The 27,835-nt window shown below is 40.0% G+C and overlaps 2 protein-coding genes across 7 annotated transcripts in view; one reads left to right on the top strand and one right to left on the bottom strand.

Moving 5' to 3' along the window:
• Nucleotides 1-3,161: 3,161 nt before the first annotated feature.
• LOC116042236 (B-cell receptor CD22-like) overlaps nt 3,162-27,835 on the bottom strand; it is a 35,854-nt gene continuing 11,180 nt past the window's right edge. The window contains exons 6-11 of one of the 5 annotated variants that reach the window (XM_036000018.1): nt 6,299-6,401; nt 4,792-4,949; nt 4,359-4,440; nt 4,184-4,244; nt 3,394-3,611; nt 3,162-3,295 (exon numbers count right to left, since the gene is read on the bottom strand). In XM_036000018.1, coding sequence (XP_035855911.1) covers nt 3,223-3,295; nt 3,394-3,611; nt 4,184-4,244; nt 4,359-4,440; nt 4,792-4,949; nt 6,299-6,401 — 695 coding nt within the window. In that variant the 3' untranslated portion in view covers nt 3,162-3,222. The other 4 variants (XM_036000019.1, XM_036000021.1, XM_036000020.1 and 1 more) reach the window with 4 other exon arrangements.
• On the top strand, nt 9,861-13,409 carry LOC116049905 (serine/arginine repetitive matrix protein 1-like). Of its 2 annotated transcripts, XM_036000017.1 has the most exons (4): nt 9,861-10,091; nt 11,095-12,337; nt 12,368-12,560; nt 12,911-13,409. In XM_036000017.1, exons 1-4 carry the CDS (start codon nt 10,024-10,026, stop codon nt 13,300-13,302), a joined length of 1,896 nt encoding a protein of 631 aa, XP_035855910.1. In that variant the 5' UTR covers nt 9,861-10,023; the 3' UTR covers nt 13,303-13,409. The 2 variants fall into 2 exon arrangements, with proteins under 2 accessions (XP_035855910.1, XP_035855909.1); XM_036000016.1 differs by having other exon boundaries at nt 9,863-10,091; nt 11,095-12,560.

Below are 27,835 nucleotides of genomic sequence, written 5' to 3'. Positions count from 1 at the left end.
ACGTTGTGGAATATAATGTTCAGCTTCGGCAGCTTTACCTATGTGCTAAATATACGTCTGAGAAAGCCTAGTGACGAGTCCATAGCAACCAGTGTTGAATTGGTTATATCCCAGCGTCCTTTGCTGAATGGTCTCAATGTTTTATTGTTTTATTTCATGTGAATACTAGTTTACTAGAGGAGGAACTTAGTACTTGAAGTAATGCAGTAATGCAGGAAGTGTGCATTTAGTTTCCATGCTTATTGTGTTTCCACAACTATGTTAGTGAGTAAATCTACTGAAATGGCCACCACACCATAACAGAGGAGTGGGATGTGTAAGATGAGAATGCAGAGGTTAACTCATCTATGTTATGGCTGTAAAAAATCAAATGGTATCTGTACTTCTTTGTTAAGGGCAAGCTAGCACATAAGTGGACGGTCATGTTTCTTCAAGTCATTTTGGAGGTTCATAGAAAAATTATTACTGGCAAGGAGAGGGTAAAGTCTTTTTAGCCTAAAGGTCCCAAAACTCCTCCAGTGGCCCCTTAAATAAATAACAAACAGTCCCTTTTTTCTGCGTGGGAAAGTCACCGGAAGACACAATCTTCTGAACATAGTCATACTGAGAAATACAGAGAGAGTTGTGTGGAGCTGATAGTCTTAATGAGCTTTGTAGCAACTCATTTGTTAATGTCTTGAATGTAACGGACGTTCATTAATATCAAAAAGTTACTCACTAAATCTTTAAATGTTTGTGATCTTGTTTTTGTGTTCTTTTCAATTCTTGTCTCATCAAAGCAAACTGGTGAGTCAGCTTTATTTCAGGAAGCAGTTGTTGTTTTAGGTTGTTCATTACCACCAGAGTAAAAGTTGATTACATGGTGACAAGTTATACAGATGGACAAATAATGAGCTAGTGAGAAATAAGTCAGAGCAATTAAACATATTTTATTATTGTTTGTGTTCATTGCTGATTAATAAAACAACTTTATTCTGAAAAATAAAGAGTTTGCTTGAAGCTGAAATCCCAAACTGTTTGCACACCGCCGCCCTCTGCAGCAGTGAGAGGGGAACTGACATGATGTTCAAACTACACAGTTGCTGTGCAAGCTGCAGGTTGATTTGAGTCAGCCACTGAAATACATAGAACATGTTTCAACTAGCAAAGTGTGACAGAGCTGGGCTTATGTTTTTTTTTTTTCATTCAACCTTTATTTATCTTCGGGAGATCATTGAGGGGCGACTCTCATTATCAATGTCATCGAGTCAGATTACAAAGACAAACACAGAACAACAACACAGGAAGTACAATCATAAGAAATATAGAAAGACAATAAAACATTCAGAATTGGAAAAAAAATATTTGATAAATAAATAAGGATAATAGGGATGCAAAATAAAATGCAATTATGTAAAGCAGTTACAAGTAGAATTTTGCAGGTTTAGAAAAAGATTTCTAAATTGTCCAAGAGGACAATTTGTAAATGTTGAAATATAGGCTACTATCTAATATATACTGTACATGCTGTGAAATATTTGGACTTTACTGGCTTTCTCTGGCAGGACAGGTGTCATGTGACAGGGTGATTAATATTTCTTAAAAGCAATTTATTACATTCAAATAACATTTTGCATTGCAAGATAAATCCTGAACTTATGTAATGTACCTGCACAGGTACAAATAAAGCTGCATTCCACTCAAATCATCTGCTACCTGCTGCTGCTTCTGAAAACTGACAATGCTAACTGTTGGAGTTGAGGTAAATGTATCCACTTCAATGTTGTCCTTTTTGTTACCATCCAGGTTCAACTGAATCTTAAGAAAACCAAATAAGTTTTGGTGAATTATTCCTCAGAAATTATTTTGAGTCTTTTTTCCCTCCATGCAGCAGACTCAAAGCTGTCTGACCTTCACACCAGGTCTTCCTGCTCCTCTGGGTCTTCTGTCTGTGCTGCAGTCTCTGAGATGTCCTCATACTCAGGACAAGAGTCAACAAAATTAGAGACAAAAGCCTCATGAACGGAATTTGGATACAGTTAGATTTCATATTAAAATGTACTAAAGGTCCCCAGGGCTACCTGGTTGATCCTGCAAGAAACATATGCTTGTCTCAAAGATTAAGCCATGCAAGTCTAAGTACACACGGCCGGTACAGTGAAACTGCGAATGGCTCATTAAATCAGTTCGCATCACATCGGTGGTTTATATGGAGAAAGATGTAACTAATCAAGTTACATATAAATTCTCTTTATGAACTCATAAATTAACAACAAATTATAACCCTTCAGTACAGTCAGTTCTGTCTTAGTCTCGCTTTGCCAGACCTTCCTCCACAGCACTGTGGAGGAGGGTCTGGCTAGTCCACACAGCATTATGGGATGGGAGAAAAACGTGCTCTGGTTTATTGGCATTTCTTTAAACCAATGACTGCCAAATAGCCTCAGGAAGGAACTTGTTTTGGTGGAACATGTGTACGTTCAAAGGTTGTTTTAGTCGTGCAACAGAAAACTCAGATTGGACAGATAGTCTAGCTAGCTGTCTGGATTTACCCTGCAGAGATCTGAGGAGCAGTTAACCATAGTCCTCAGAAATCCACCAGAGTTTAGAATTCCAAGGATATAGACTACTGCTTTACAAATTAAGATTTTTGCACACAAAACACATGTAGTTTAAAAAATACAATGCTTTATTATAAATGAAACTACCTAACAATATACAGGCCTACAAGTCCAGCTGAAATAAATAGCTGACTAAACACTCAGTTGATCAACAGAACTGTTTGGATCGTTTCCAGTTTCTAAAATGTGAGGATTTTTCTGCACTGAGTAGAAAACTTGTGATAAAGTAATATATACGGAGAAATGTACTTGACAAGATGATTCGCTAACACTAGCAGTAAATTATTGCATTTTAAGCAAATTCTGTATTGGTATTTTTATAAATTACAAGCTTACCAGCTGTTAACTGATGACACTAGAAAAGTGACCAATGCTGCATGTCATAAAAATGCATAAAATACAGTATATAAACTTAATCCTAATAGTCATAAATGTGTGTTTAACCTGCTTCAACACTGTCTAAAGTAGTGAGGCGGGGGTGCATGTCTGTGTGGGGGGGGGGAGCCCAGAGGGCAGGGGGAGGGGTTAGACGGAGCACCGAGGAGATGCTTCCTTCAAATCTTGCTAGTTTTTCAACATTACCAACCCGGCCCTTTAAAGAGACCACAGATTTGTGTTGTGTTCAAACTCTTGGGTGTTTGCTGACTGTGCTGTACAGTTCAGATAAATCCTCCACAGCCTTTTGATTTCCTGATCTGTGAATGAAAAAAACACACTTAGAGAATGAAAAATCCACAACATAAAAAAAAAACATTAAAAAGGTGAGAATACAAAAAAATTCTGATTGACTCACTCTTTGATAGCACTGGCACTCTTAAAGTTGACAGCAGTGTACTCCACATCCTCGTCCTCCTCTTCCTCCTTGTGTCTGTGGGGCTGAACTAGCCTGATGTTGGAGTAGAGAACATCTTCCTGGTTTTTAGAGAAGCTCACGCTGGCATAGCAAAGGTCGTCCTGCTGCTCTGCTGGAGTTCTCTGGACTGGAGCTGAAGGGCTGTCATACACTGAACCCTGAAGGTAACATAGACAAGAGTCCTCAGCTACATAGGTAAGTGTTTAAAGGTTGTTTTTTAGGTTCGTACTTGTATTGGGTTTCTTCTAGAACATGTTTACATTATATTTAATTGTAAAAAGACACCTTATTTTCCTCATACTGTCTGTCTGAATATACCTGTATTCTGTAAAGCATCTGCAGGGTCAAAGGTGAGGGGCTTGTTCTGCAATTCCAGTGAATTTACAAATACTTCACCAGGCGCTCCAAATTCCTGGTTTCAATATTTATTTCATGTTCTCTGTTGTGGGATCAAGTCTCGTTTTCAAAGCCAAAAAGTGAACCACAGGTTTGAGGTCACTTCTGTTTTTGTCGGTGTAATGCCTACTGATCACCAGCAGAGGGAAATACAATTCAAGGATTGTCTAAATCCTCTTTATTTACAAACCCTATCATGTCTGTGTAGATGGAGAGGTTTATATTATTTTATACAGTGTCCCTGTCTCAGCAACTTATAATTTAGCAGAGGACATGAAGCATTATTCAAATGTCTCCAGGTGAGAGAGGACTCTGACTGAACTCTTCTTCTGACCTGAGCTTGGTTGTCTGGTCTCTCTCCAGGCTCGGTGGTTCGTTTCGAGGACCTCTTTCTTCTGGAAAGGAGAATGAATAAACAATCAAATGAATCATCAAAATACATCTCTAAATGACTAAATGAATTTAGGATGCATCACTGAATGTAATCACAGTAAAGATGAACTGCTCACCTAATAAATAGGAAGGCACAGAGGAATATGATAGCCAGGAAAATAGCAGTGATGGATCCAGCAGCTACTGATTTCATAGAACCTGGGAAACAGTGATGAAACCAGACGATTCATTATGGAATTACAAGTTGTTTGGGTCCTTTAGCAACTGATAATTAGACATAAGATCATAGATCCTCAGACAGATGCATTCCACATAATGACTCATGTGTACTGTAGTTTTGCTGTTTGTTGCTTAACGTCCTATAATGTAAAAATGATCTTTCCAACAATGTGTGTTAATGTGAGTTTTTATAAATGTCAAACCTCTGGATTAGTAACTATTGTTTTGTGCAAACAATTAATTTGCAAATGTATTCATGTTGACATATATTTGTCATTAGATGCATAGATAAAGAACTGGAAGGTTAAGATCATGTGGGAGTATGATTACCTGCCACAACAGTCAGATGTAAGGTGGAGTTCTGACGTCCTCTTCTGTTCTGGGCTTCACAGTAATAATTCCCACTGTGTTCAGCTCTGAAGTCAGTGATGGTGAAGATCTGTCCTGATGCTTTTGGTGAGTCTTCATTCTCCTTGTACCAGGTGTAGTTAGCTGCTGGGTTAGCATCACTGCTACAGGTCAGAGTCACTGAACTGCCCTCCACTATCTCAGCAGAGGGACTCACTGACACAGAGGGAAGCTTTGGACCATCTGGAGGAGATGTGTTAACAGAGATTACTCTAGGTTAAAGGTGACTCACTGCAGAAGAACACATGGTATTTAAATTACTAACTCTGTGTAGCTGTGTCTATCAGCATTTTAGACTTTGAAGGTGGTCTGACTACATTGATGTGTGATGTTTGAGTCCTAAAACAGCACAAAACCCCTAAAATCTCCTGGAGCTGCTCAGTGAATATCAGAAGACTGTGAATGGGAAGCAAGAACTAGAGCTGAAGAAAGTAGTTATGATCAGTACAAATATTTTCCTGTAAAGACTGGACAGATTTAAGCTCATTCATTTTAAATAAACTGTTTCACTCACATTTCACATCAATAGAGATGGATCTAGATGTCCTCCTCCCCAGCTCATTCTCAGCTGTACAGTAATACTCTCCAGAGTCAGAGGACTGGATGGAGCTGAAGACAAGCGATGTATTTTCACTGAGAGGTTGAAGTTCTGGATTTCCATTCTTCTTGTACCAGGTGTATTTAGCTGCTGGATAAGCATTGCTTTGACAGGTCAGAGTCACTGAACTGCCCTCCTTGATTTCTCCAGAGGGACTCACTGACGTAGAGGGAAGATTTGGACCATCTGGAGGAGAAAACATAGGTAGGCAATAAGTGGTCATTAGTTCTAACAGATGTTGAACAAGTGACAGAATATAACAGCCCTCTAGATCTGTAAGGCTTTTTAAAAATGTCATGACAACAGATGAATCACTTTTGAAGCTATTTTCATTAGGACCAAAGTGGTGGACTGAGCAGCTGACGTTGCTGTTTCTACATTCTATACGCTGTGTTATTTTGAAGGTTTGACTCTTGGTTTGAGACACAGTGGAGTAAACAGAGATGTGATTTTATATAATTTTTTTCTCCTTTTCCTCAACCAGACTGGAGTTGCTGCAACATGTTTGTGTGTGTTGTGTGTGGGGAGGGGGTAACAACCAATGAGTATCTTACATTTGAATGTGCTAAAACATGAAATATCCTAAAAATATGTTTGAAACTGATTGCCTAGCTTTTGAACATCTGGAAGAAACTGTTTACCGTTATTTAAATAAAGTGGTTTCACTCACATTTCACTTTAATCGAAATGGGTTTGGATGTGTTAGAGCCCAGGCTGTTCCTAGCTCTACATGTATATTGTCCAGAGTGAGAGGACTGGATGGACGTGAGGACCAGCTGTTGTTCTTCAATGGGAGGTCTGAGCTTTACATTCTCCTTGTACCAGGTGTATTTAGCTGCTGGGTTAGCATCACTGCTACAGGTCAGAGTCACTGAACTGCCCTCCACTATCTCAGCAGAGGGACTCACTGACACAGAGGGAAGCTTTGGAGCATCTAGAAGAGAAAAACATCTGTGTTTGTTAACAAAATATGAACATTTAAATTTCTAATACAGGTTGGATAGCTGATAATTATTAGAAATACACATTAGACATACAGTAAGGTGGGTTAGTAGAGCCCGTTGCGCTCATCGTCCGTTGAATTTTGAAACATGAACTCTAATTTTACAGCTGTGATGTCCATCTCCACCTACTGACTCCTGAACCTGGGAGCTGAACCATAATCTCACAACGTCAGTGGGCAGAGTACGGAGGAACATCAGGTGATGGTCTAGTGCAGCGGTTCCCAAACTTTTTTTCCTGCCCACCCCCTTCTATGTCCCAACCGGGTTGGTGCACCCCCAATCCCCACTTCAAAAAAAAAACGCAACAAAGCTTTGTTTTATCGCCATATAAAGACTCATGTTTAATCATGCGCAAATAACCAGAACACGCATGACAATAACAACATCAACAAAGTTTCAATATAATGCAACAAAGCTACCAATAGCTTCCACTTTTAAGAGGACAAGTGACAGACACAGGCTCAGTAACAGAAAGCACGGTTATTTTCAGCCGCGTAAAAGAAACATTGCAGCAATAGGCTAAGCCTATTAAATGACCGTGGAGCTAGCATCATCATCATCATCATAACACAACGGTTATGGAAATTAGAACGACAGTACATTGAATTAAATTGCACAGGAATCACGTCCAACTTTTTTGCCTCTTTCTCTCCAATCATACACTCCACCATCTCTTTGGCCGCTGGCAAACACACGTCTTCAGCAATTGTGTGCGGCAGCCCCTTTCTCCCTACTCTGTAACTGAGCAGATATGAAGCCCGTAATGCGTCTTTCGTAGACCCAACGCATGAATGAAACTGCTTTTTTTTTTTGGGCTTTTCTGCAACTCCTCCAACTTTACTTTAAAAAATGTAAGGGGCTTTTGACTTAAATTGCCATGTTTCGTGTGCAGGTGACGACGGAGATAAGACGGCTTCAGACAGCTGTTTGCTAGAACAGACCCAGATAATTGTCATCATATTTCCTTCTTTTTTTTCCCCGTCTGGTGTTCACCCTCATCACCTCTTTTTTGCCATCTCCTTCCCTCCTCTTCGGTTTCCTCCGGCGCATCTTCTGACTCCCGCTCATTTTCTTTCTCTATTCTCTCCGTCTCTGTTGCCTCCAAATCCTCACTCTCTCTTGGTCCCTCTCCTCCTTTGTGACTAACAACTTTATCATAAGACGTCCCACTTGACAGTTTCCCTGATTTCAGCCAGTTAAGCATATTTATAATATATATATGGAATGAATGAAATGAGTTGGCACGCATGTAGCCTAGCGGCTGCAGTGCATAAAAGAAGAGCAGTGCGTAGAAGAAGACAGCTGCTGTCTTCTTCTACGTTTCTATCAAAAACTAATAAATTATAGTTTTTTTTATTTAAAATAAAAGCGATTACAAAGGAAATGTTTACTGTTCATGTTTTTTTATTGTATGGAAAAATCCCACTTAAAAAAACAGACCGCCATTACATTTTTCCTCTCGCGCACCCCCTGGTGGCAGCTCGCGTACCCCTGGGGGTGCGCGTACCACACTTTGGGAATCCCTGCTCTACAACATGATTTTTCCACCGGTGATTATGGCATTAATGGAAACTATGCAGACTATGGTTTGTCTGTCATGACAAGTTAGTAACGTTAACGTTACTGTAACGGTAATGAATGATGAATGAAATCTGAAGGTATCTGAGGAGGGTCGCCCCGGTCTACTGTAACGTTATTCGATAGAAATATTGTCGTAACGTTAGTGTTTAACAAATACAATAGCCTAATTTAAAAGGCCTCCGAGTAACGTTAACGTAGGCCGAGGACGGAGATTTGACCGAGACACTGACATTTAGCTAACTAACGTTAGCAGTAACGTTAAGGTAACCGGCGTACGCTATTATTCCGTAGTGGATACACAACAAATAAAATTGAATGTATTATTTAAAATGACTCAGCTGAGAATATTTTAATGAACGATTAGCGGTAACTTTAACGTTAACGTTACCTGTCAACGGGACTTTTAGTTAACTTATAGCTAGCTTTAGTTGATACCATTAGCTTTCCCAAACGATCAAAAAAATCAACTGGGCAGTACAAACAGTGCGTGTAATTAATAATTAATAATTTCAGGCTTAGTAAAAATATAAGCCGTGAGTGTTATTAAGAATTATTTCATTCAGACTTACCAGAAATACTGTAGGCTACGATCACCGGAGACCTCCGTTGACCGCAGCGGCAGGTTCAGCTTTGAATGTCGGCGTGTGATTGGTAGTCTGCGGTCGGCGAATCCTACGTTTCCAATTGGTAGTCTGCGGTCAAACGGAGCGATTTAATTGGGGGAGTCTACGGTCAGTCGACGAATCAGAACGCGTAACTGAACGTAGACTTTGCGCAACGGTAGACTCAACCTCTGCTTTTATTTAAAAACAAAACAAAACAACAGAACTAGAACGCTGATAGTCTCTTCTACAGCGGCACACAGAGTTCCAGTCCTTTTCCACACAACCCTTTGGAAAGGTAAGTCGCACTTTACAGCAGAGCTCAAACTACTTTTTTACTCAACTCTTTCTGTTTAGTAGAGCCGTATTGTGTTGGGGAAGGAGTACATTTACTTTCATCACATGTTTCTGTCAAATAAATACATATTTTTATCAGTTATATTCCAGCTATCAGATGTGCTGTCTGTGATCAGGAGATGCAAATGCACTTTGTCTCTTGCACAAAACAATTTTAATTATTAAATGTTGCATTACGTGTTGCCTAAATTGCATTTGCACAACATTGACTGCATGTGTAGTTTCCTTGCCCTCGAGGACACTTTAAATTGACTAAGCGGTTTGCAGTCCCTGCACTTGTGACATTCTGCAGCTTATCACAGATCACATGTGAATTATATGACTATATGACTAAATACGTCCTGTTTTAAAATGATCTGTGGGTTGTTGATGTAAAACAGAAATGTCTTGTTGTGTTACAGTGAAGGTGTCTTTTGAGCTAGTCGTAGAAAATACTGCTTTCATTGTAGTGTTTTTATTATTTTTATTATTCTTACTAATAGTAGAAATATTGTCTAATATTATCATTCTCACTGTAGCCCAGCGATGGACTGGCCATCCTCTACTGATAATATATATATTTTATATATAAATAACGTTTTGAAAAATAACAAGACAAATTATTATTTGATCAAATAATAATTTGTCTTGTTATTTTTCTAAACTTTATTTATATATAAATATTTGTCTTGTAACCTGTTAAACATGGTTACAACATGGTTTTATATATATATATATATATATATATATATATATATATATTAATCAAATATTAACAATAATTTGTCTTGTTATTTTTCAAAAAGTTATTTTCATTCGCGATCATATGGAGAAAAACGACACTACCCACAATCCTAAGCGTTACAACGACGTCATTGTTTGGTCCAAGTCGCTGTTGCCATGGAAATGTTTACAGTACCATGTACCCGTGAACGGCGAGAGCGAGCAACTACAATAGAAGTCTATGATAGTTTCAAAATGTTTTTTTTAGCGCCGAATCCATTATCACTGACCACCACCACGATAAAAGACAATGAACCGCGGCACGAAACGACCAAAGGGGGGAGCCGAGAAAAAGAGAGAGAAAACAAAGATAGCACGGTTGGCTTCCGGTGAATAATATGTTAAATTAAGTGATTTATTTTACAAACAAATAGAGTGTGTTGCTTCAGCTAGCTAATATTAACGTTAGCAGCTGCATATTTTGGTGAAACTGTTGTCATTTGAACTGTGGCCGTGCATTGCTCTTTCCGTGTTTTGGTGGAGCTGTTGTATGATGTAGCTAGCTAGCTTAGCTACTGTGCTTTAACGTCGAGCCGGTGTATTTGTGCTGGATGTGCCTTTAGTGGAGCGGATCATGTCGTAGCACCGCCATCTAGTGGTCTGCAGATGCTTTAAGATGTTAAACTGTTGTCGGCACATTTTTGCTTTTTATGGGTTTTTTTTTTATGTTTTATGACATTTGTGTGACGTTGGTGCATAGAAATAAAATGGCATATAGTTAATTTGACTCATTTAGCGGCTGGCTCTCTGCCTCGTAACGTTACTACTCCACGGTTTGTTGAACTTTATAGTTACCATTGCAATGGTACACCTTTCTGCTACGTTGATTTGATTGGAAATGACCTTTCTATCCAATTTTATTTCTATGGGTTGGTGTGGTTTGAAAATAGGGCCTGTGTGTTGCAAATGCCAGGGCCGTTTTTTGATCCCAGTCCGTCACTGCTGTAGCCTGCTAGCTGCAGCTATAGTATGTCAATGGATATATGTACTGTATATGTGTCTGACATACATTCATACTTGATTGATTTATTTGAAAGTACATTACTGTAGTCTGAAGTCTATATAATATAAGTATAATTATTATTATTATTATTATTATTATTATTATTATTATTATTCTAAGTGAAATTTGTGGCAGACCTTTTGCATTTTTTTTTATCAAGCACAGTGCAATAATGATGTGTGACCAGATACATATTTCTCAGTTTATTTAAGTTCAGAAGGTTTAGTTAAGTGAAATAACCTGCTTAGTGTGCAGCTTGAAACAATAATGTGATCAGTGAAGTAATTGCTGTGTGTGTTTGTGTGTTTGTACTTGCAGTTTCACAACGCCAGTATACAAACGAGAAATCATCAAGAAAATGTTTAGATCCATTTTTGGACTAAAATTCTTTGCAAGACCTCGGTCTTCAGGAGATATGGACTCTTCTTCGAAGAAGTCCAAACGAAGGAGTGAGAGACCTTCGTCTCCTGAAGACCTCAACCCTCCCACCATCTTGAGGGAGCACGGACGAAGGGGTGAGAGACCTTCGTCTAGTGGAGGCACCAACCCTTCTACCATCATGAAGGAGCACAGGAAAAGTGGTGAGGGCCCTTTGTCTTGTGCAGAAAACCAGCCCTCTATCACCAGGCAGCAAGAACGAAGGGATGTGAGCTCTTTGTTCATCGTGGGTACTAACCCTTCTACCATCATGAAGGAGCACAGGCAAAAGGGTGAGAGCCCTTTGTCTTGTGCAGAAAACAAGTCCTCTACCACCAGGCAGCAAATACGAAGGGGTGAGAGCCCTTCCTCTTCATCCTCTGAAGACAAGCAGCCTTCTACTCCAAGGCGGCAGCAGGCATGGAGAGGTGAGAGCCCTTCGTCTTCCTCTTCTGAAGACGATCAACCTCCTACCACCAGGCAGCGAGTACGAAGGTTTGAGAGCCCTTCCTCTTCATCCTCTGAAGACAAGCAGCCTTCTACTCCAAGACGGCAGCAAGCATGGAGAGGTGAGAGCCCTCCGTCTTCATCTTCTGAAGACGACCAGCCTTCTTCCACCAGGCAGCAAGAACGAAAGGATGTGAGCTCTTTGTTCCTCGTGGGCGCTAACCCTTCTACCATCATGAAGGAGAGCAGACAAAGGGGCGAGAGCTCTTTGTCTTGTGCAGAAAACAAGCCCTCTACCACCAGGCAGCAAGGAAAAAGGGCTGAGAGCACTTCGTCTTCCTCTTCTGAAAACGACGAGCCTTCTACCACAAAGAGGCAGCAACAACAAAGTCCTTTGTCCTTCGTAGACATCAACCTTTCTACCACCTTTAGGCAGGATGGAGGAATTGGTGAGAACCATTTGCCCTGCATTGACATTGACCAGCCTACCATCTGGTGGGAGCACGTACGAAGGGGTGAGAGACCTTTGTCTCGTGGAGATTTCAACCCTTCAAACACCTTGAGGCAGGACGGACGAAGTGGTGACAGCCCTTCCTCTACATCTTCATCTTCTGAAGACGACGAGCCTTCGACCACAAGGAGGCAGCAAGAAAGAAGGGCTAATAGCCCTTTATCTATCAATCTGAGTGTGAGAAAGGAGAGGGAGATCATTGAAAGAGAAAAGCAGCGTTTGGAGGAGGAGGGTTTAAAAAGAGAAAGAGAGAGATGTGAAAAGATGAAGAGAAAGAACCAGGAGAAGGAGAGGAAAACGTTTGGTCTGCTTTCAAGAATAAACATTTGGTGGCTCAATTGCAAGATAGACCGCATTGCCAGGAAAATCCATTCAACCCATGTGGATGAGCGCTACCTCCTGCGTCATGGTAAGAAAGTACACTTACGTTTTGTCACATAAAATGTCATACAGGTATATGTATAGCCTCCTTTTGATCACAGTAGATCAGTGGTGGAACAAGTATTGAATTTCTTCACTAGTAAAAGGTCCAACACCACTATGTAAAAACTAATTTATTTATCTTATTTAATTATCATAGAGGACAAAGGAAACATACTCAGTTAAGCTAAGATAGCTCTTATCTCACTTATGGCGCCAGGCCAACATATATTTTTAACAACTTGCAACAAAACAAATATGTTGCCTATTTCCTTTTGGGAGGGGTGCGAGTGTACAACTGGACTCCAGACTTAACCTTTCATATGCTGTTGGTTACAGGTCCCCTCAGAAATCCAAAGAAAATGGCAGAAAAAGAACGGCTGCTTGACCGAAGGAGGGAGCTGATCTTGTACAAACACAGACAAGAATTTAAGTTGGAGAGGGAAGTGAGGAAGCAAAGACTGAAGGTAGAGAGAAAGGAAATAGATGTGAAGAAGATGGAGAATATCTCTGAGTTATGCTGCAACTCAGATAGCCCAGATATGTTAAATCTTCGCTACGGGCCAATGCCAGTCAGGTCACCCAAACTCAGACTTGTTAACATATATCATTTAAGAGAATATGAGAGCAATCAAAAAAATGGCATCAAACAGAGAGAGGTAATTGAGGGAGACAGCAAACATTTCAGATTTGACAAAACTGAAGTAAAGAGGCGGCAGGCCTGGGTTTGACTCTCACCTGCAGCCCTTTGCTGCATGTCATTCCCCCTCTCTCTCCCCTTTCATGTCTTCAGCTGTCCTGTAGAAATAAAGGCTGAAAATGCCCTAAAAATAATCTTTAAAAAAATAACTTCAAAGACAAAAAGACAGTAGAAAAAAGTAAAGGAAGAAAGGCAAGAATAGGTCAAAACAAGCGACAAAACCTTCAAAAAAAAGGTGACAAACTTCAGAAACAGCGACAAAAACTTTGAAAAAAGTAGAAGTACAAGTAGAAGTAACTACAGTCTTGTAACTGAAAAACATTTTGCAAAAAATGTCACGTACCCCCTGCAGTTCTCCAAAGTACCCCCGTTTGAGAAACACTGGATTAGAGTAGTGGATCACAGGTGGAGTGGGTCCTGAGTCCCGAGGAGACTTAATAATAGATTTAATAATATATTTTATTTGTAATACACTTTACTTTTGGAGCAAATCTCAAAGTGCTACAGTTAAGATCATAAAAGCATGGTAAAAACATCAATATAAAATACAAATAGACAGCGCAGCGACTTGCAGGGTTAATTAAAACTCAGAAGTTCTGCTAAATAGAAATGTTTTTAGTCGTTTTTTAAAAGTCTCAATAGTTTGAGGTGCTCTCAGATGGTCGGGGAGGGCGCTCCAAATCCGAGGAGCGGCAGAACAGAAAGCCCGATCACCCACGGTGCTGAGGAAGTTAACACTTGAGAGAGTCTGGTAGGACCAGGCTAGATCCTTGCAGCACTACTCTGAACATAGTGCAGTCTCTGCAGGCTTTTGTTAGGGATCCCGATGAGAAGTGCGTTACAGTAATCCAGTCTGGAGGAGACAAAGGCATGGACCAGTTTTTCAGCATCTGCTAAGGTGAGTGCCCTCCAGGAGGCGCTACAGGAGCCTCTGTTCCAGCCCACCTGCTGCTGCTGAATGTTCCTTTTTTTGGTTCATGCTTCATGATGATGATGATAACAGGTAAACAGCCTAACCCATTTCATTGTTTCATTGCATTGATTCAGATGTATATTGTATCTTTTGTTTAGAAGTTTTTTTTTATCATAAGGAGCTTTTTATACTTATCTTTTAAGTTAAAGGCATACTATGTAACTTTTCCCTCTTCGGTCCTCCTACAGGTTGTCTCATTAGAACTACAGCCGAGTGAGCTGTAGTTCTAATGAGACAACCTGTAGGAGGACCAAAGAGGGAAAAGTTACATAGTATGCCTTTAAAGTAGCAATACCACAGTGTAAAAATACTCATAAAAAGTTGACAATATATGATACATTATGAAAGTGAATTATTATTGCAGATGGTGAGTAAGCAGCATTGTATTGTTGTAGCTAGTCGAGAGGCAGCTCATGTCACGCCCCCGCCTGCCGTGACTTCTGCACGGTGACAGTCTAGTGTGTGTGTGTGAATGTGTTTTGGTTTATTTCTTCATTTTGTTATGCCTGCCGTGTGTTTGGTGTGTGTGTGTGTGTGTCTGTGTGTTTTTTTTGTCTGTCTGTCTGTGTTTCTGTTCCCGCCATTTTCCACAGAGTGAGGACACGCCCCCCCTGTTGATTCTCCCCACACCTGGTACCAACTCCAATCAGCGCACCTGCTACTCATCCTGCTCCATCATCTGCCTTCAAATGCCAGTCGGACTTTCCTCTCCCTGCCGGATTGGTGCTTACCACTGAGTATGCTTTTTCACCAGCCTTTGAGATTTGTATCTAGTCTAGTTTCTTGTTTTTGTACCTACCTGTCTGCTCCGCTCCCTGATGTTACTAACTGGAAGATCTCTGTTCTCAGAAATAACCCACCTTTGGAATCCTCTGCTGCCAATAGCGCACTGGAACATCAAGTATGCAGCCCCACTGAGGAACACAGCCCAGCACCCCCTCTGCCAGTCCAGCCATCTTCAGACCCAGCACCCCCACTGCCAGTCCAGCCATCTTCAGACCCAGCACCCCCTCTGCCAGTCTAGCCATCTTCAGACCCAGCACCTCCTCTGCCAGTCCAGCCATCTTCGGACCCAGCACCCCCACTGCCAGTCCAGCCATCTTCGGACCCAGCACCCCCACTGCCAGCCCACACTCACAGCTTCAATAAAATAAGATTCTTTACCACCTACTCCAGACTGCGCCTGAGTTCTGATCCTCCTTCCTGACAGCTCATTGTGTTAATTTACAACAATGCATCATGGTTTATAAAATTGTCCTGTTTTGTATTAAAATTCTTAATCTGAGAGTAACTAATAACTAAAGCTGTAGTTGAGTAAAAAAAGGACAATATGTCACTTTGAAATGCAATGTAATGGAGGAACAAAGTGTCATAAAGTGAAAATACTAAGGTGCAACAACTCAAAATTATACTTTAGTATTTGAGTATATTCAGTCTACCACTGGTGAAGAGGAAGGAGAAGAAGACGAGGCTGGAGTTGAAGAGATAATTAGTCCTGACATCATCCTTAAAGACATCCAGGTTCTGTATCCATCCACCAAGTCTGGCCCTGACTGACATATAGAGACGGACCAGTGTTTTACTCAAAGAAACGTGACAACAATTCTGTTTCTAAGGTAAAAGTCAACTGCAACTTTTTTGAAGTATTTATACCAACAACTGGGAATTGTATTCTGTGCTAAAACCAATTTTTGGGACACTAAATATCATAAATAAGGTCCGTTGGGAGCTCAGTAGTGAATATGGGACAAAAGAAACATCTGGAAAATCTTCAAGAAGATATCTGAAGCAGATGATGATGGAACAAAAGCAAGAAAAAAAATTTAACTAACATTAAAGTGATAATCCAAAGATGTGTTGTCATGCATGTTGCGTCACCTTGTGGTCACATCATTATTTGGTTCATGCTCAGTGTTTTTACAGATTAATATGATGATTCTTCTTCTGTATTTGTACTGAGTCGCATCCAGTTAACTCCTATAAATAACAGTAACAATGAAGCTGAATCACCTCAGAATTAAAGATTAGAGTATAAGCAGCATTGTAATGTTGTAGCTAGCTGGAACAAATGCTAATGAGTTATATTTGGTAGTTTAATCCATAGATATAGAACAATATCTATGGTTTAATCAATATTAATGCATCATATTTCATAAAAATATAATATTTGTATGTGAAACCTTAAAGGCCACACTGGTGTTTTCACTTTGATTGACATCTCCCTCATCGTTCTGTTGGAAACTTAGCCAGTTATTATTTTTAGTGCGTAAAGTCTGGTGATGTCAATGAATTTCAAAGCATAGCTCCACTCAACTTTGCACACAAAATGTGATATTAGCTTCTAAAATATGATGCATTACATAATATAACATTTAGTCAATTAACAAAATTAACATGAGCAAACGGTGCATAATAATGTATGAGCTAATTTGCATAAATACCACAACATATCTAAACATTGGATATAGCCAGGTGAAAATGTCTTGTTGAATCTTGTTGACATCTTACAGTAAAAGACTATAGAGACAAACAAATGTCACCATAAGGGGCACAGATTCAGTCATTCATTCAAGGTCCACTCAACTGTCACTAAGCTGTCACTCAGGTAAGAAAGATTTCTTTTTGTTTCTCCTGCATGGATTATTCAATGAAGATGAGATTCTCTAGTGGTGCATTGTGTACATAATTTGATTGTTTGATCCAGCCACGTTTTATTTTACCTACCTTTTGTCTTCTGCATTCTCCTTACCCTTGTCTCCTGTTCTTCCCTCAGACTCATCCCCCAGAAACAGTCCCACAGACCCAGCCCCAAACCCCATCTCTGCAATAATAATTAATAAAGGCTGGTTTAAAGTACTTCTTCCTGCCTCTATGTATTCATGTTCATGGGTAGCCTAAATGGGTTCCATTCAGACCTTAACATCAAGTCTTTTACTGTTATATGTCAACAAGACATTTTCACCTGGCTATACCCAATGTTTAGATCTGTTGTGGTATTTATGCAAATTAGCACATACATTACATTATATTATTACATTAGGTAATTAGATTATGCACCGTTTGCCCATGTCAACAATTTCAAAAAACTTGTAATACATTTTTTTGTTTGTCTTAATGTAAGTAATCAACTCAGTAATTTTCATGGTGATATCTAAGGTTAAAGTTTTACCCTATTCACGTGAGAAAAAGAATGAATAGGTGTAGGCTATATTTGGGTCTTTTTTTCTAAACTTTCCCCTAATGCGATTCTTCTTCTTCTTTTTTCCCTTACTCAAAACATATTGAGGATACAAAATCAGTTGAGTTTGCTTCTGTTTGTTCTACCTTTTTACAGAAATGACTGGACTTTTCCAGATGTTTAATCTATACTGCCCCAATTAAAGTGAGAACATTTTAGGTAAAATGAAAGTCTAATGTCTCTGTGTTTATAACCAATTTATATCTGTTTTCACTTTTATTTCATAAATGGCATTTGAAAAAGTGACCAGCTTTTTTGCTTTGTTATTAATGCAGAAAAAAGGTAAACTTCCAACATGCCTTGTAATGTGAGGCTTGGTTTTTATTGCAGAAATAGTCATGCTTTTCTTTCCAAGCTTGTTGCTGCTACTTTTTGTCTGTGATTGACTATGGCGATGTTTTAACATATGTATGCATCTTATTAATGGCTTCACTCCTTAGATTCCATGGAGCACTAAGGTTTATTTCAAATCTCAGGCCCTAACTCACTATTGCTCCCTGTGTGCTGGTGCTGGTCGGCCGGCTTTGTCAATCAGGAAACTTAATCACTGGCCTTGCCTTATTTATGAGGCAATTCTTGCTTCCTTCATATCTATGTACATTTATCCATCTGACAAATGCTGGAGGCTCCTGTCTCCACTCTGTGACATATTCGCAAGACTTACTCTATCTCTCTGTACTCAATGTCCGTCTTGAAATGCAAAAGAAAGGCTTCTATGTATGCTGCTCCTGGGACTTGGAATTTGCTGCTGCACACTGATCTTGGTCTAGTGGAGCTGGTCTCTTTAAATGTTTTCAAAAGTAGGTTGAAGGTGTTGCAGAAGGGTACATCAGGTTGTAAATGCTTTGACTGAGCTATTTACCCCTGTGTGATCTAGGATACAAATACCTGAGTCTTCTTTTTGTTGTTGGTATAATTGTGGCGTGATTGTCTGTTATATATATATATATTTATGTAATTAACTGATGTTGTGCTCACTCATTTGTAGTGTGTGAACATTGCAGAAATGAGAGATTTCACATTGTTCCCTCCCTGTAAACACGTATGAACCACACCGTGCAGCTACTGTACTGATAGAGCATGTGGCCTGTTTGCTCGCATGCTGAAACTCAGTTTGATTTCACAAGAAAAAGTAGTTCTTAAGTAATATTTTAAGATATGTCTTCAGTTTTTTTGCACCTTGGGATCAGCAGGCACATGTCATACATGTGCTTCAATAACTTAATATTGACACATCTGATTGGCTTACATTAAAAAGTGCTACTTATGTGACAAGTAGGTTAAACATCACACAGTAAAAAACGGTAGTTGAATAGTAGAATGAATAGTTTTTTGTGGGTTTGTATGGTACTTATACTTCAACTTAGTACCATCATCATCATCACGAATTAAACTGCAATCAAGATTCTGAGTAAAGAAAACTTTGCATAGATAAATAATAAACACTGAATAAAGTAGTTTTGTGTAAACAGATTTTTATTTTAAACATGCAATCAAAAAAATGCACAGCCAACAATGGTACTGAATATAATATGCTTACTACTTCATGTATGCCATATCATTTGTGACAAGCCAGTGGAAAGGTGCATTGTCATACTGGCCAAAAGGGACTAGCAGCTTTCCCAGGCACAGCTGACGCGACGATGCAGGGATGCCCTCTGCTCGAAGGAGCTTCTCTGCGTGTGTCAGGGCGCTGTCCTGGAAGATAGCAACGGGCCTCTTTAGTCGCCATCAGTACGGCCTGTTGACGGTGTGCAGGGGCCTCTGGGTTGACGATGCGGATTACTGAGGTTGCCATCTTCACTTACAGATACTGAAATACACTTAGACACAGTAACAGCACAACATTATTTTATTTTAACGTTATTTTATATTATGTATTCAGTTTCTAATATGACAATGCATGTTAGTGTACAACAGGTCATTGATACCCTTTTATCACACAGCGAGGAGGAAGTGTCAGAGCAGGATGACAACTGCTCAACCCTGATTACAGCTCTTCAGATGAAGATAACTTTGAGGTAGAGTTCATATAACTTCTGAATGTTATTATAATACATGTTATCCACTTTTCAGCCCATTTCCCGCTGGCAAAGTTTGTATGCCATCTTTACACTCAAAATCAGTTAAAAATCCTTTGCCCCAAAAGTTGCCAGTAAAACATGTCTATCTGACAATTTCTATTTGATGAAATGAAATGCATTCCTGAGATGGCACATGCTGTTACAGCATGAAACATGAATTAGGTTAGTAATATGTAAAAAGTCAATGTTTTGTGACAGCAACAATAACTAAAATAATTACAGCAACAACAACAACTTTACTCTACAACAGCGGTTCCCAAACTTTTTTTCCTGTCCACCCCCTTCTATGTCCCAACCGGGTTGGCGCACCCCCAATCGCCACTTCAAAAAAAAACGCAACAACAAGCTTTGTTTTATCGCCATATAAAGACTCATGTTTAATCATGCGCAAATAACCAGAACACGCATGACAATAACAACATCAACAAAGTTTCAATATAATGCAACAAAGCTACCAATAGCTTCCACTTTTAAGAGGACAAGTGACAGACACAGGCTCAGTAACAGAAAGCACGGTTATTTTCAGCCGCGTAAAAGAAACATTGCAGCAATAGGCTAAGCCTATTAAATGACCGTGGAGCTAGCATCATCATCATCATCATAACACAACGGTTATGGAAATTAGAACGACAGTACATTGAATTAAATTGCACAGGAATCACGTCAAACTTTTTTGCCTCTTTCTCTCCAATCATACACTCCACCATCTCTTTGGCCGCTGGCAAACACACGTCTTCAGCAATTGTGTGCGGCAGCCCCTTTCTCCCTACTCTGTAACTGAGCAGATATGAAGCCCGTAATGCGTCTTTCGTAGACCACACATTAGATATTAATGAAGTAATATGAGACTTTAACTGTTCAAGTTAGACAAATCAAGTGGACATGAGAAATACGTCAGAGCATACCAACTGATTTAATTTTATTTGCACTCATTACTGATCAATAAAAACTTCATTCTGAAGAATGAACACAAAAAGAGTTTGTTTAAAGCTGAAATCAAAAGCTTGCACCTGCACACTATCTCCCTCTGCAGCAGTGAGAGGGAACTGGCATGATGTTCAGACTACAATACAATTCATTCAATACAAATGAACAACTAGCAAAGTTTGGCAGAGCTGAGCTAATGTTTTTCAATGTGTAAAAATATACCATATAAGATCTACTGTACATGCTGTGGAATAGTTGGACTTTACTGGCTTTCTCTGCCAGGACAGGTGTGATGTGAAAGGGTGAACAATGTTTCTTAAAAGTAATTTACTACATAAAATATCACTTTACATACCAAGTCAAATCCTGAACTGAGTTCAGTTATGTTATGTACCTGCACAGGTACAAATAAAGCTGCATTCTTCTCAAATCTTCTGCTACCTGCTGCTTCTAAAAAACTGAGAATGAAAACATTTGGAGTTAAAGACTTCTTTTTCTTTTCCTCCATGTGAGTCTCCCTCTGGTTTGACTGCATGTGAAGAAAACCACATAAAGTTTTGGTGAGTTATTTCTCAGAATACCCCCCCCCCCCCCTATGTAGCAGACTCAAAGCTGTCTGACCTTCACACCAGGTCTTCCTGCTCCTCTGGGTCTTCTGTCTGTGCTGCAGTCTCTGAGATGTCCTCATACTCAGGACAAGAGTCTAACTGATGAGGAGAGACATTAAGATGAAAGTCAATTAGATTTTATAACAAAAGAAAGACTGTTTCCTTAAATTGTTCTTTGGTTAAAAAGGACTTCTGCAAGAAATGGGGTTGGAAAATGTGTGACGGTAAAGACACGTCTGTGGTTTCTATGAAGAAAAATTGAACTAATCAAGTTATATGTGAATTGTCTTTATGAACTCATCAACAACAAATGATGACCCTTTGGTAGAGTAAGTTCTGTCCCAAATCTCTCTCTCTCACCTCCACAGTCTCTTTGGGTTCATCTGGTTCAGTGGTGGAGCTCAGAGCTTTCTTCTTCCTGAATTTAATCCAAAAACAAACAAATAAAAGGTTTAATGGGAAACTGAAAAACTATGATTATGAGTTGAAGTAATAGTAAAAAATCAGTGATGATTAATTTTTATTGTTTCACCTCATCCACCGACAAAAAAGAAGCAGAGGAATCAGTCCCCCCACCCCCACCAGAGTCAACCTGATGCTGTTTGTTATCAGTGTTATTGTTGATGTATCTAGAAATGGAGATAGACAGTCATTAGATAAACAGTACTGGACCTTATTGGGGGGTTTGATTCATACATCAGTTTGCCAGGTGATACTGTCTGTTAACGAGACAATTAGTGTCATGGAGAAACTTACCTGCTAATCAGTTTGCCAGGTGATACTGTCTGTTAATGAGACAATTAGTGTCATGGAGAAACTTACCTGCTACAACAATCAGATGTAAGGTGGAGTTCTGACGTCCTCTTCTGTTCTGGGCTTCACAGTAATAATTCCCACTGTGTTCAGCTCTGAAGTCAGTGATGGTGAAGATCTGTCCTGATGCTTTTGGTGAGTCTTCATTCTCCTTGTACCAGGTGTAGTTAGCTGCTGGGTTAGCATCACTGCTACAGGTCAGAGTCACTGAACTGCCCTCCACTATCTCACCAGAGGGACTCACTGACACAGAGGGAAGCTTTGGACCATCTGGAGGAGATGTGTTAACAGAGATTACTCTAGGTTAAAGGTGACTTGCTACAGGAGAACACATGGTATTTACATTACTGACTGTGAATAGTTGTGTCTGTTGCATCATTAACTACAGACGTGCTATCTTTACAACAGGCTAATCGGGAGTACCGGGAGAATTCCTGGTGTGCCGGTCTGGTGTTTTGGTTGAGAGGGCCAGTGTTCAGGTATGGCACTGGGTTGAAATCATAGTTGAATATCATGGATGCTGTCCCTAGGCTGCCTGCACTCGCAGCCCACTCTTTGTATTTACAGTATTTATTTTTTCTTGCAGCCCACCGTTCTCTACATTCATGCAGCCCACTCGCAGAGCGCAGCCTGGTTAATAATGACGTATTTATGTTTTGAGTCCTCCTTGCTAGAAAAACTAACAAACCGTCAGGATACACTTCAGTCAATGGTGCTTGTTGGAGGATGACACCGCGACCAAAAATAAGCTGTTTTAAACGGGTAATAGAAAGCGCAAAACTGCACTGAAAAGGCAACAATTTAAAAAGGAGAGCTCTAGAAAGTGATGCTGCCAGATCAACATTTAGCAAAATGCCAAATGAAAACGATGAGACGGGTAAGCTAAGTTAGTTAGTTAGGAGAAGTGCAGGATGCTAGCGGTCTTGCAAAACAATACAACGTTGCCTGCAAAACAGCGTTTATGTTTATGAATCAAACTTTTTCTTGTAGCTCCGCAGCAGCAGCTACTAGTCAAGTTTGCTGCTAACAGTAACTATGAAGAGCCAGCAACGTTACCAAGCACCAGCTATATGAGCGCAGAACTCCAGTATGGGCAGGTAGGGTTGCTCATTGATAGTTAGATAGATGGATAGATGGATGGATGGATAGATACATAGATAGATAGACAGACAGACAGACAGACAGACAGACAGACAGACAGACAGACAGACAGATAGATAGATAGATAGACACTTTATTGATCCCCAAGGGGAAATTCAAGGTCTCAGTAGCTTAAAGACATCACACACAACATACACATACATCATAAACATGATCAAATTACAAATCCACATGAATAGCATGGACAATAAAAGAAAAAATACTAAATGAGAAATCCACATGAATGTATTAAGGGATGTATTAGCATGAGCCGCTTGCAGTGACAGGGCAGGGACTGACCCTGTGATTCAGTCTGCATGGTAAGGTGCTCTATGAGAGGGTGTGTCATGATGGTAGTGCAAATAAGTCCAATAGTGCAAGGATAAAGTCTAGAGACCAGCATTAAATATGGACAATATAAGAGAATGATGTAGACATAGTAATATAAAAAAACTATAGCAGTGCAAGTATAAAGTTTAAGACAGACAGCATTAAATATGGACATTATAAGGGAATAATGTAGACAGGATAGACACAAATCAACAGTCAATATTAGAGGTTTGAAGTAATAGGGTTACAGCCATTGTTCAAATATTGAGTTAGACCCCCAGTCCATGCTGGGGGAATGAGGGAGGGAGGGGTTGTGCATATGGGCTAATATAGCCAGTAAACAGTGTAAACAGTGTAAGCAGTAAACAGTGGGCCAGTGGACAGTCAGTACATAACTGTTGTTATAGGAGGTAGTGGAAGTGGTGGAGACGGAGGAGAGGCAGACAGACTATGCAGAGAAGTCTATCTCTCCTCTTCCAATGAATAATATAAAAAATATTATAATAATTAATAAGAGTGTGGTGTTGACCTGCTCTATATGAAAAATGCCCTGGGATAGTTAATGATGCCAGATGATTTGGCACTACATTAATGAAACTGACTTGACTTGATCAGAAAGCTTTGTAAAAAGGAGATATTTGTGCTGAGAATTATGACAATTTATAAAATGTGATTTAGTGTCAGAAGCAGAGCCAGTAGTGTGCATTAGGGATAGATGCTGTCAGTGTGGAAGGCACATCTACTGTAAGCTGTCGTATCACAGTGTGTGAACAAGCAAACATGATCAGATTAGTTACAATATAATCACTTTTATGCCCAAATATTACTTGTGACCCTTTATGCCTTTATCCTCGAAATTATTATAGTAAATATACAAAGCCCCAACTAAAAGGGAATAGAAATTTATATGAAATATTATTCAAAGGAAAAAATAGATTATGGTGTCATTAGAAAGTGCAATACAATGTATCTTGTTCTTTATTTAATTTCAAGTTTTGGATATCTGTGATTACTTATTTGCACAGAAATGGAGCTCAGCGAAAATTCTGACAGGAAGACTTCTAACTAATCATGTTTCTCTCTCTTCTAAACTGAACAGATGTTAGAGATGCCCACTTTAGCTAACCAATCAGAAGAGGCCCTGAAATTCTCAAGCTAATCACAGCGCAACACCGCTGTTTTAAACCCGTCTCTCTCTGCTGCTCAGTTGTCATTTCAGGCTAAGAACAAGCTCACCTTTTCACGGCCGTATCTTGTGTGGTAGCAGCTGATGTCTATACTAGAAGATGTTTTTCTTTCGCTCCCATCCTACAAGCAGTTTTCTGCAGCTCTGGTGCATGCACCGCGGGTAGCCGCCTGGCAGCGTAATTTCACTCCAGAAGTTACTTTCACTCGAATGCAGTCCCGGGGATTTTGCCTCGTTCGTAGTACCTGACTCGCCGCACGGCTCGCCTGACCTGCACAGCTCGCCTGACCTGCACAGCTTGCCTCCAGCCGCCGACTCTGGGTTTCTCTGGGGTTAATTCTCGTAAAATCTATGATAGAGTCAGCAGGGGACATCGTTTTTCTTCTATTCACGCATCAAGGTTAATTGTGCACTCAGGCAGGCACGTCTTTTCTCTATGGGCTCACTAGGTAAGCTGTTTTTATCTTCTCGACATCCTTTTTAGCATGCTGATTTCAGTTGACGTTTTAAATTCACGTGCGTATTTACGTGCGCATTTACGGTGGTTCGGCTTTACAACAGATGTTGCTCTGGACCATGGATATATTAGCTCTGGAAGGCGACAGTGAAGTATCCATAGACTGTATATAAGAATGGACCAACAGATCCCGTTGCTCTGGACGGAGACCAGTGAAGGCCATTAGAAGCACTTTTCCGGTGAGCGCCGAGCGTTACTGCGCAGCCTCCAACTGAGAGAGACGACGTAGATGTGCCGTGAGCAACGTGTCTGAAAGTTGTAAGTCTTCTGGTAGCTGTGCCAAGAGAAATCTCAATCATTCCGAATATTGCAGAGACGGAGAGCGTAGGTATATGTTAGGAGATAACATAGGCACAGGCTAATTATTGCTAACTAAAATGCTAGTTAACATTAGTAATTACATTTAAACAGCTTCAATGGAATGCTAACGGGAGGTGATGGCTTATTAGCATCAAAATGGCGCCATAGGAGGTTCGCGGTCCGAGGAGAAGCTTACCCCCTTGGAAGTATCTTTGGGCTGGGCGCTGCTGCACAGCTGCAATCTGAGCTTGGCTACATGGTTGTGGTATGAGCGGCCTGTTCGAGGTTGCTGTCTTCTGGTGGCTGTGCATGAGTAATCTCAGTCATTTCAGTCTTGTGAGACGGTGATTGGGTCGTATACTGGGAGATAATGTAGGAAGGGGTAAATGTCGTTGACTAAAATGCTAGTTAACATTAGTTATTTATATTAACGACTAAACGGTAGCCTGTTTTACAATAAACGTCTGTTGGAGCAAACCGTGAGATTCAAGGCATGGAGCATTTATTCTGTACATCGTCGTGTTTCTGCAGGTAAAATGTATTATTAAGTCTTCAACGCTTCAGATGTAAGTTACTTGTGTCTATTGACGTCAAACATGTCACTGGATTGCTACATCGGGTGAGGCTTGTTAGCATTAAATGGGCATAGGAGGTACGTAGTGTTTTTGTCCCATATTCATGACGTTTCTGGGCTATAGTACTGTTCTAATTCTCGGGCAGGGGTAAGATTCTTTTCTCGATAAGGAATGACACGTTGTTAAAGGCTGTCTTCGACACTGTCGTGATATTTGTCAGTAGTCATGGTGACGTCTGCAGAATGCATAGGCACTATTCTGCATTGGTAAATAAATATACTCATCGTCGTTGTTGCCTGCTTCCTATCGTTTTGTGCATTATGCTCACTCATGGTGGGTGGCGCACATTCATGGTATTCGCATATGGTCTTTCAATGCAAGTATTCTCAGCACAATATTCATATTGTATCCATGGCGTCACGTCGTCGTTGTTCGATAATTTTAGTTATATCGAAGAGATTTATCAAGCTGCATTGCTCGCATCAGCTATTTACTTTTATTTACTTTTATTTTATCTTATATCTGTAGGGGCCTCATTGAGTTTTACGTTTTATTAAATCTATTTACTAAGATGTGTTGTTCATTTCCACTAAGTTTCCTATGTTGGTAATATATTGGTGCGAGTCCTTCAAATCAGATTCTGTCTGATTCCCGGTAGATGTGTTGGAACCAGTGGCAGCCCAGGTTCCTAATCACTACGCTGTATTTACTTCGGTCATGGCTGACCTCAGCGGTTGGTCTTGCATCATTAAAGTGCGTGTCTTACTCATGGGCGCGCCAAACTCAGCTTGGTGCATATGGGTCGCGTGCCCTTCTATCAGCATTATGGTCATCACAACCTCTTATTTCATGGATCCTTCTTGTGGTATCCTATGTCTGATGTTGTTTACTTTTTACATAGATTCTGCAATGCCTGCTGAGGTGAGTATGTTGTATCTTCCCAGACACTTTTTATCACTTATTAAAGATTACTTTTGGGCATGTCGACACAATAACACAGTAATATTACTAAGGCACTATATTAATAATACTTGTGTGGCACTCATTTTCTTTTGCTGAGTTAGTTTTGGGGGAATCCCTATCCTAAGTATGGTGGTGATAGTCCATCTTACTGGGCAAAAGGCGGTCGTTATCATCTCATGTATTGATCGAATTTTAAAAGCAAGTTGTAAAATATCTTTTTATTGTAACTCTTCATTTATGCATTGCATAAGTGACGTTATCACTGACCTTGTACGCAGCTAACTCATGACATTTGACCTCAATCAAGTTGTACTCCTTACAACACTACCTTCTAAGTTGCAGAGATACTGCTTCTTTTCATTGCTTTTAATCTAAGATTAACTACTTATTGCCTAGGCTCATACTAGAGGTTTTCCGGCTATATTTCGGTTTGACCATCATTTAGTTATTCTTAATTTTACCTCAGTTTATTCGGGTCATTCATTCAATATAGGGGCGCTACTACAGCAGCAAATCAAGGCAATTCATGTACGTCCCTGCAACAACTCAGCAGATGGTCTTCCTCTGCTTACTCCTCTTACATTCATCCTATGTCAGCGACATCCTGGCAACCCAGAGATCTCTCAGGCATAATCCCGGTAAGCATGCATATAACTGGTGGTGGTGTGTCGATCTCTGAATACTCTCACATTTGAGTCTATCTGTGCAATTACACGCTGGCTTATATCTACATGTATTTTCATCAGCAACTGTGCAGTGATTTAAAAAAAAAAAAAAAAAATGTATATATTATATATATATATAGGTGTACCCGGACGCTGTGCCGTGGATAAGATCAGGCTAACCCGGACGCTGTGCCGAGGATAAGATCAGGCTAACCCGGACACTGTGCCGTGGATAAGATCAGGCT

The sequence above is a fragment of the Sander lucioperca genome, chromosome 4, assembly GCF_008315115.2.
Source record: "Sander lucioperca isolate FBNREF2018 chromosome 4, SLUC_FBN_1.2, whole genome shotgun sequence".
In the NCBI taxonomy this organism is placed as follows: domain Eukaryota; kingdom Metazoa; phylum Chordata; class Actinopteri; order Perciformes; family Percidae; genus Sander; species Sander lucioperca.
The sequence above is the reverse complement of the archived record's forward strand: the minus strand, read 5'-3'. Positions and strand labels throughout refer to the sequence as shown.

Coding starts and splice junctions, on each gene's coding strand:
- LOC116049905 (XM_036000016.1), top strand. CDS start 10,024: ATGAACCGCGGCACGAAACGACCAAAGGGGGGAGCCGAGAAAAAGAGA. Junction 10,092..11,094: donor GAGAAAACAAAGATAGCACG/GTTGGCTTCCGG, acceptor TTGTACTTGCAG/TTTCACAACGCCAGTATACA. Junction 12,561..12,910: donor GCGCTACCTCCTGCGTCATG/GTAAGAAAGTAC, acceptor TGTTGGTTACAG/GTCCCCTCAGAAATCCAAAG.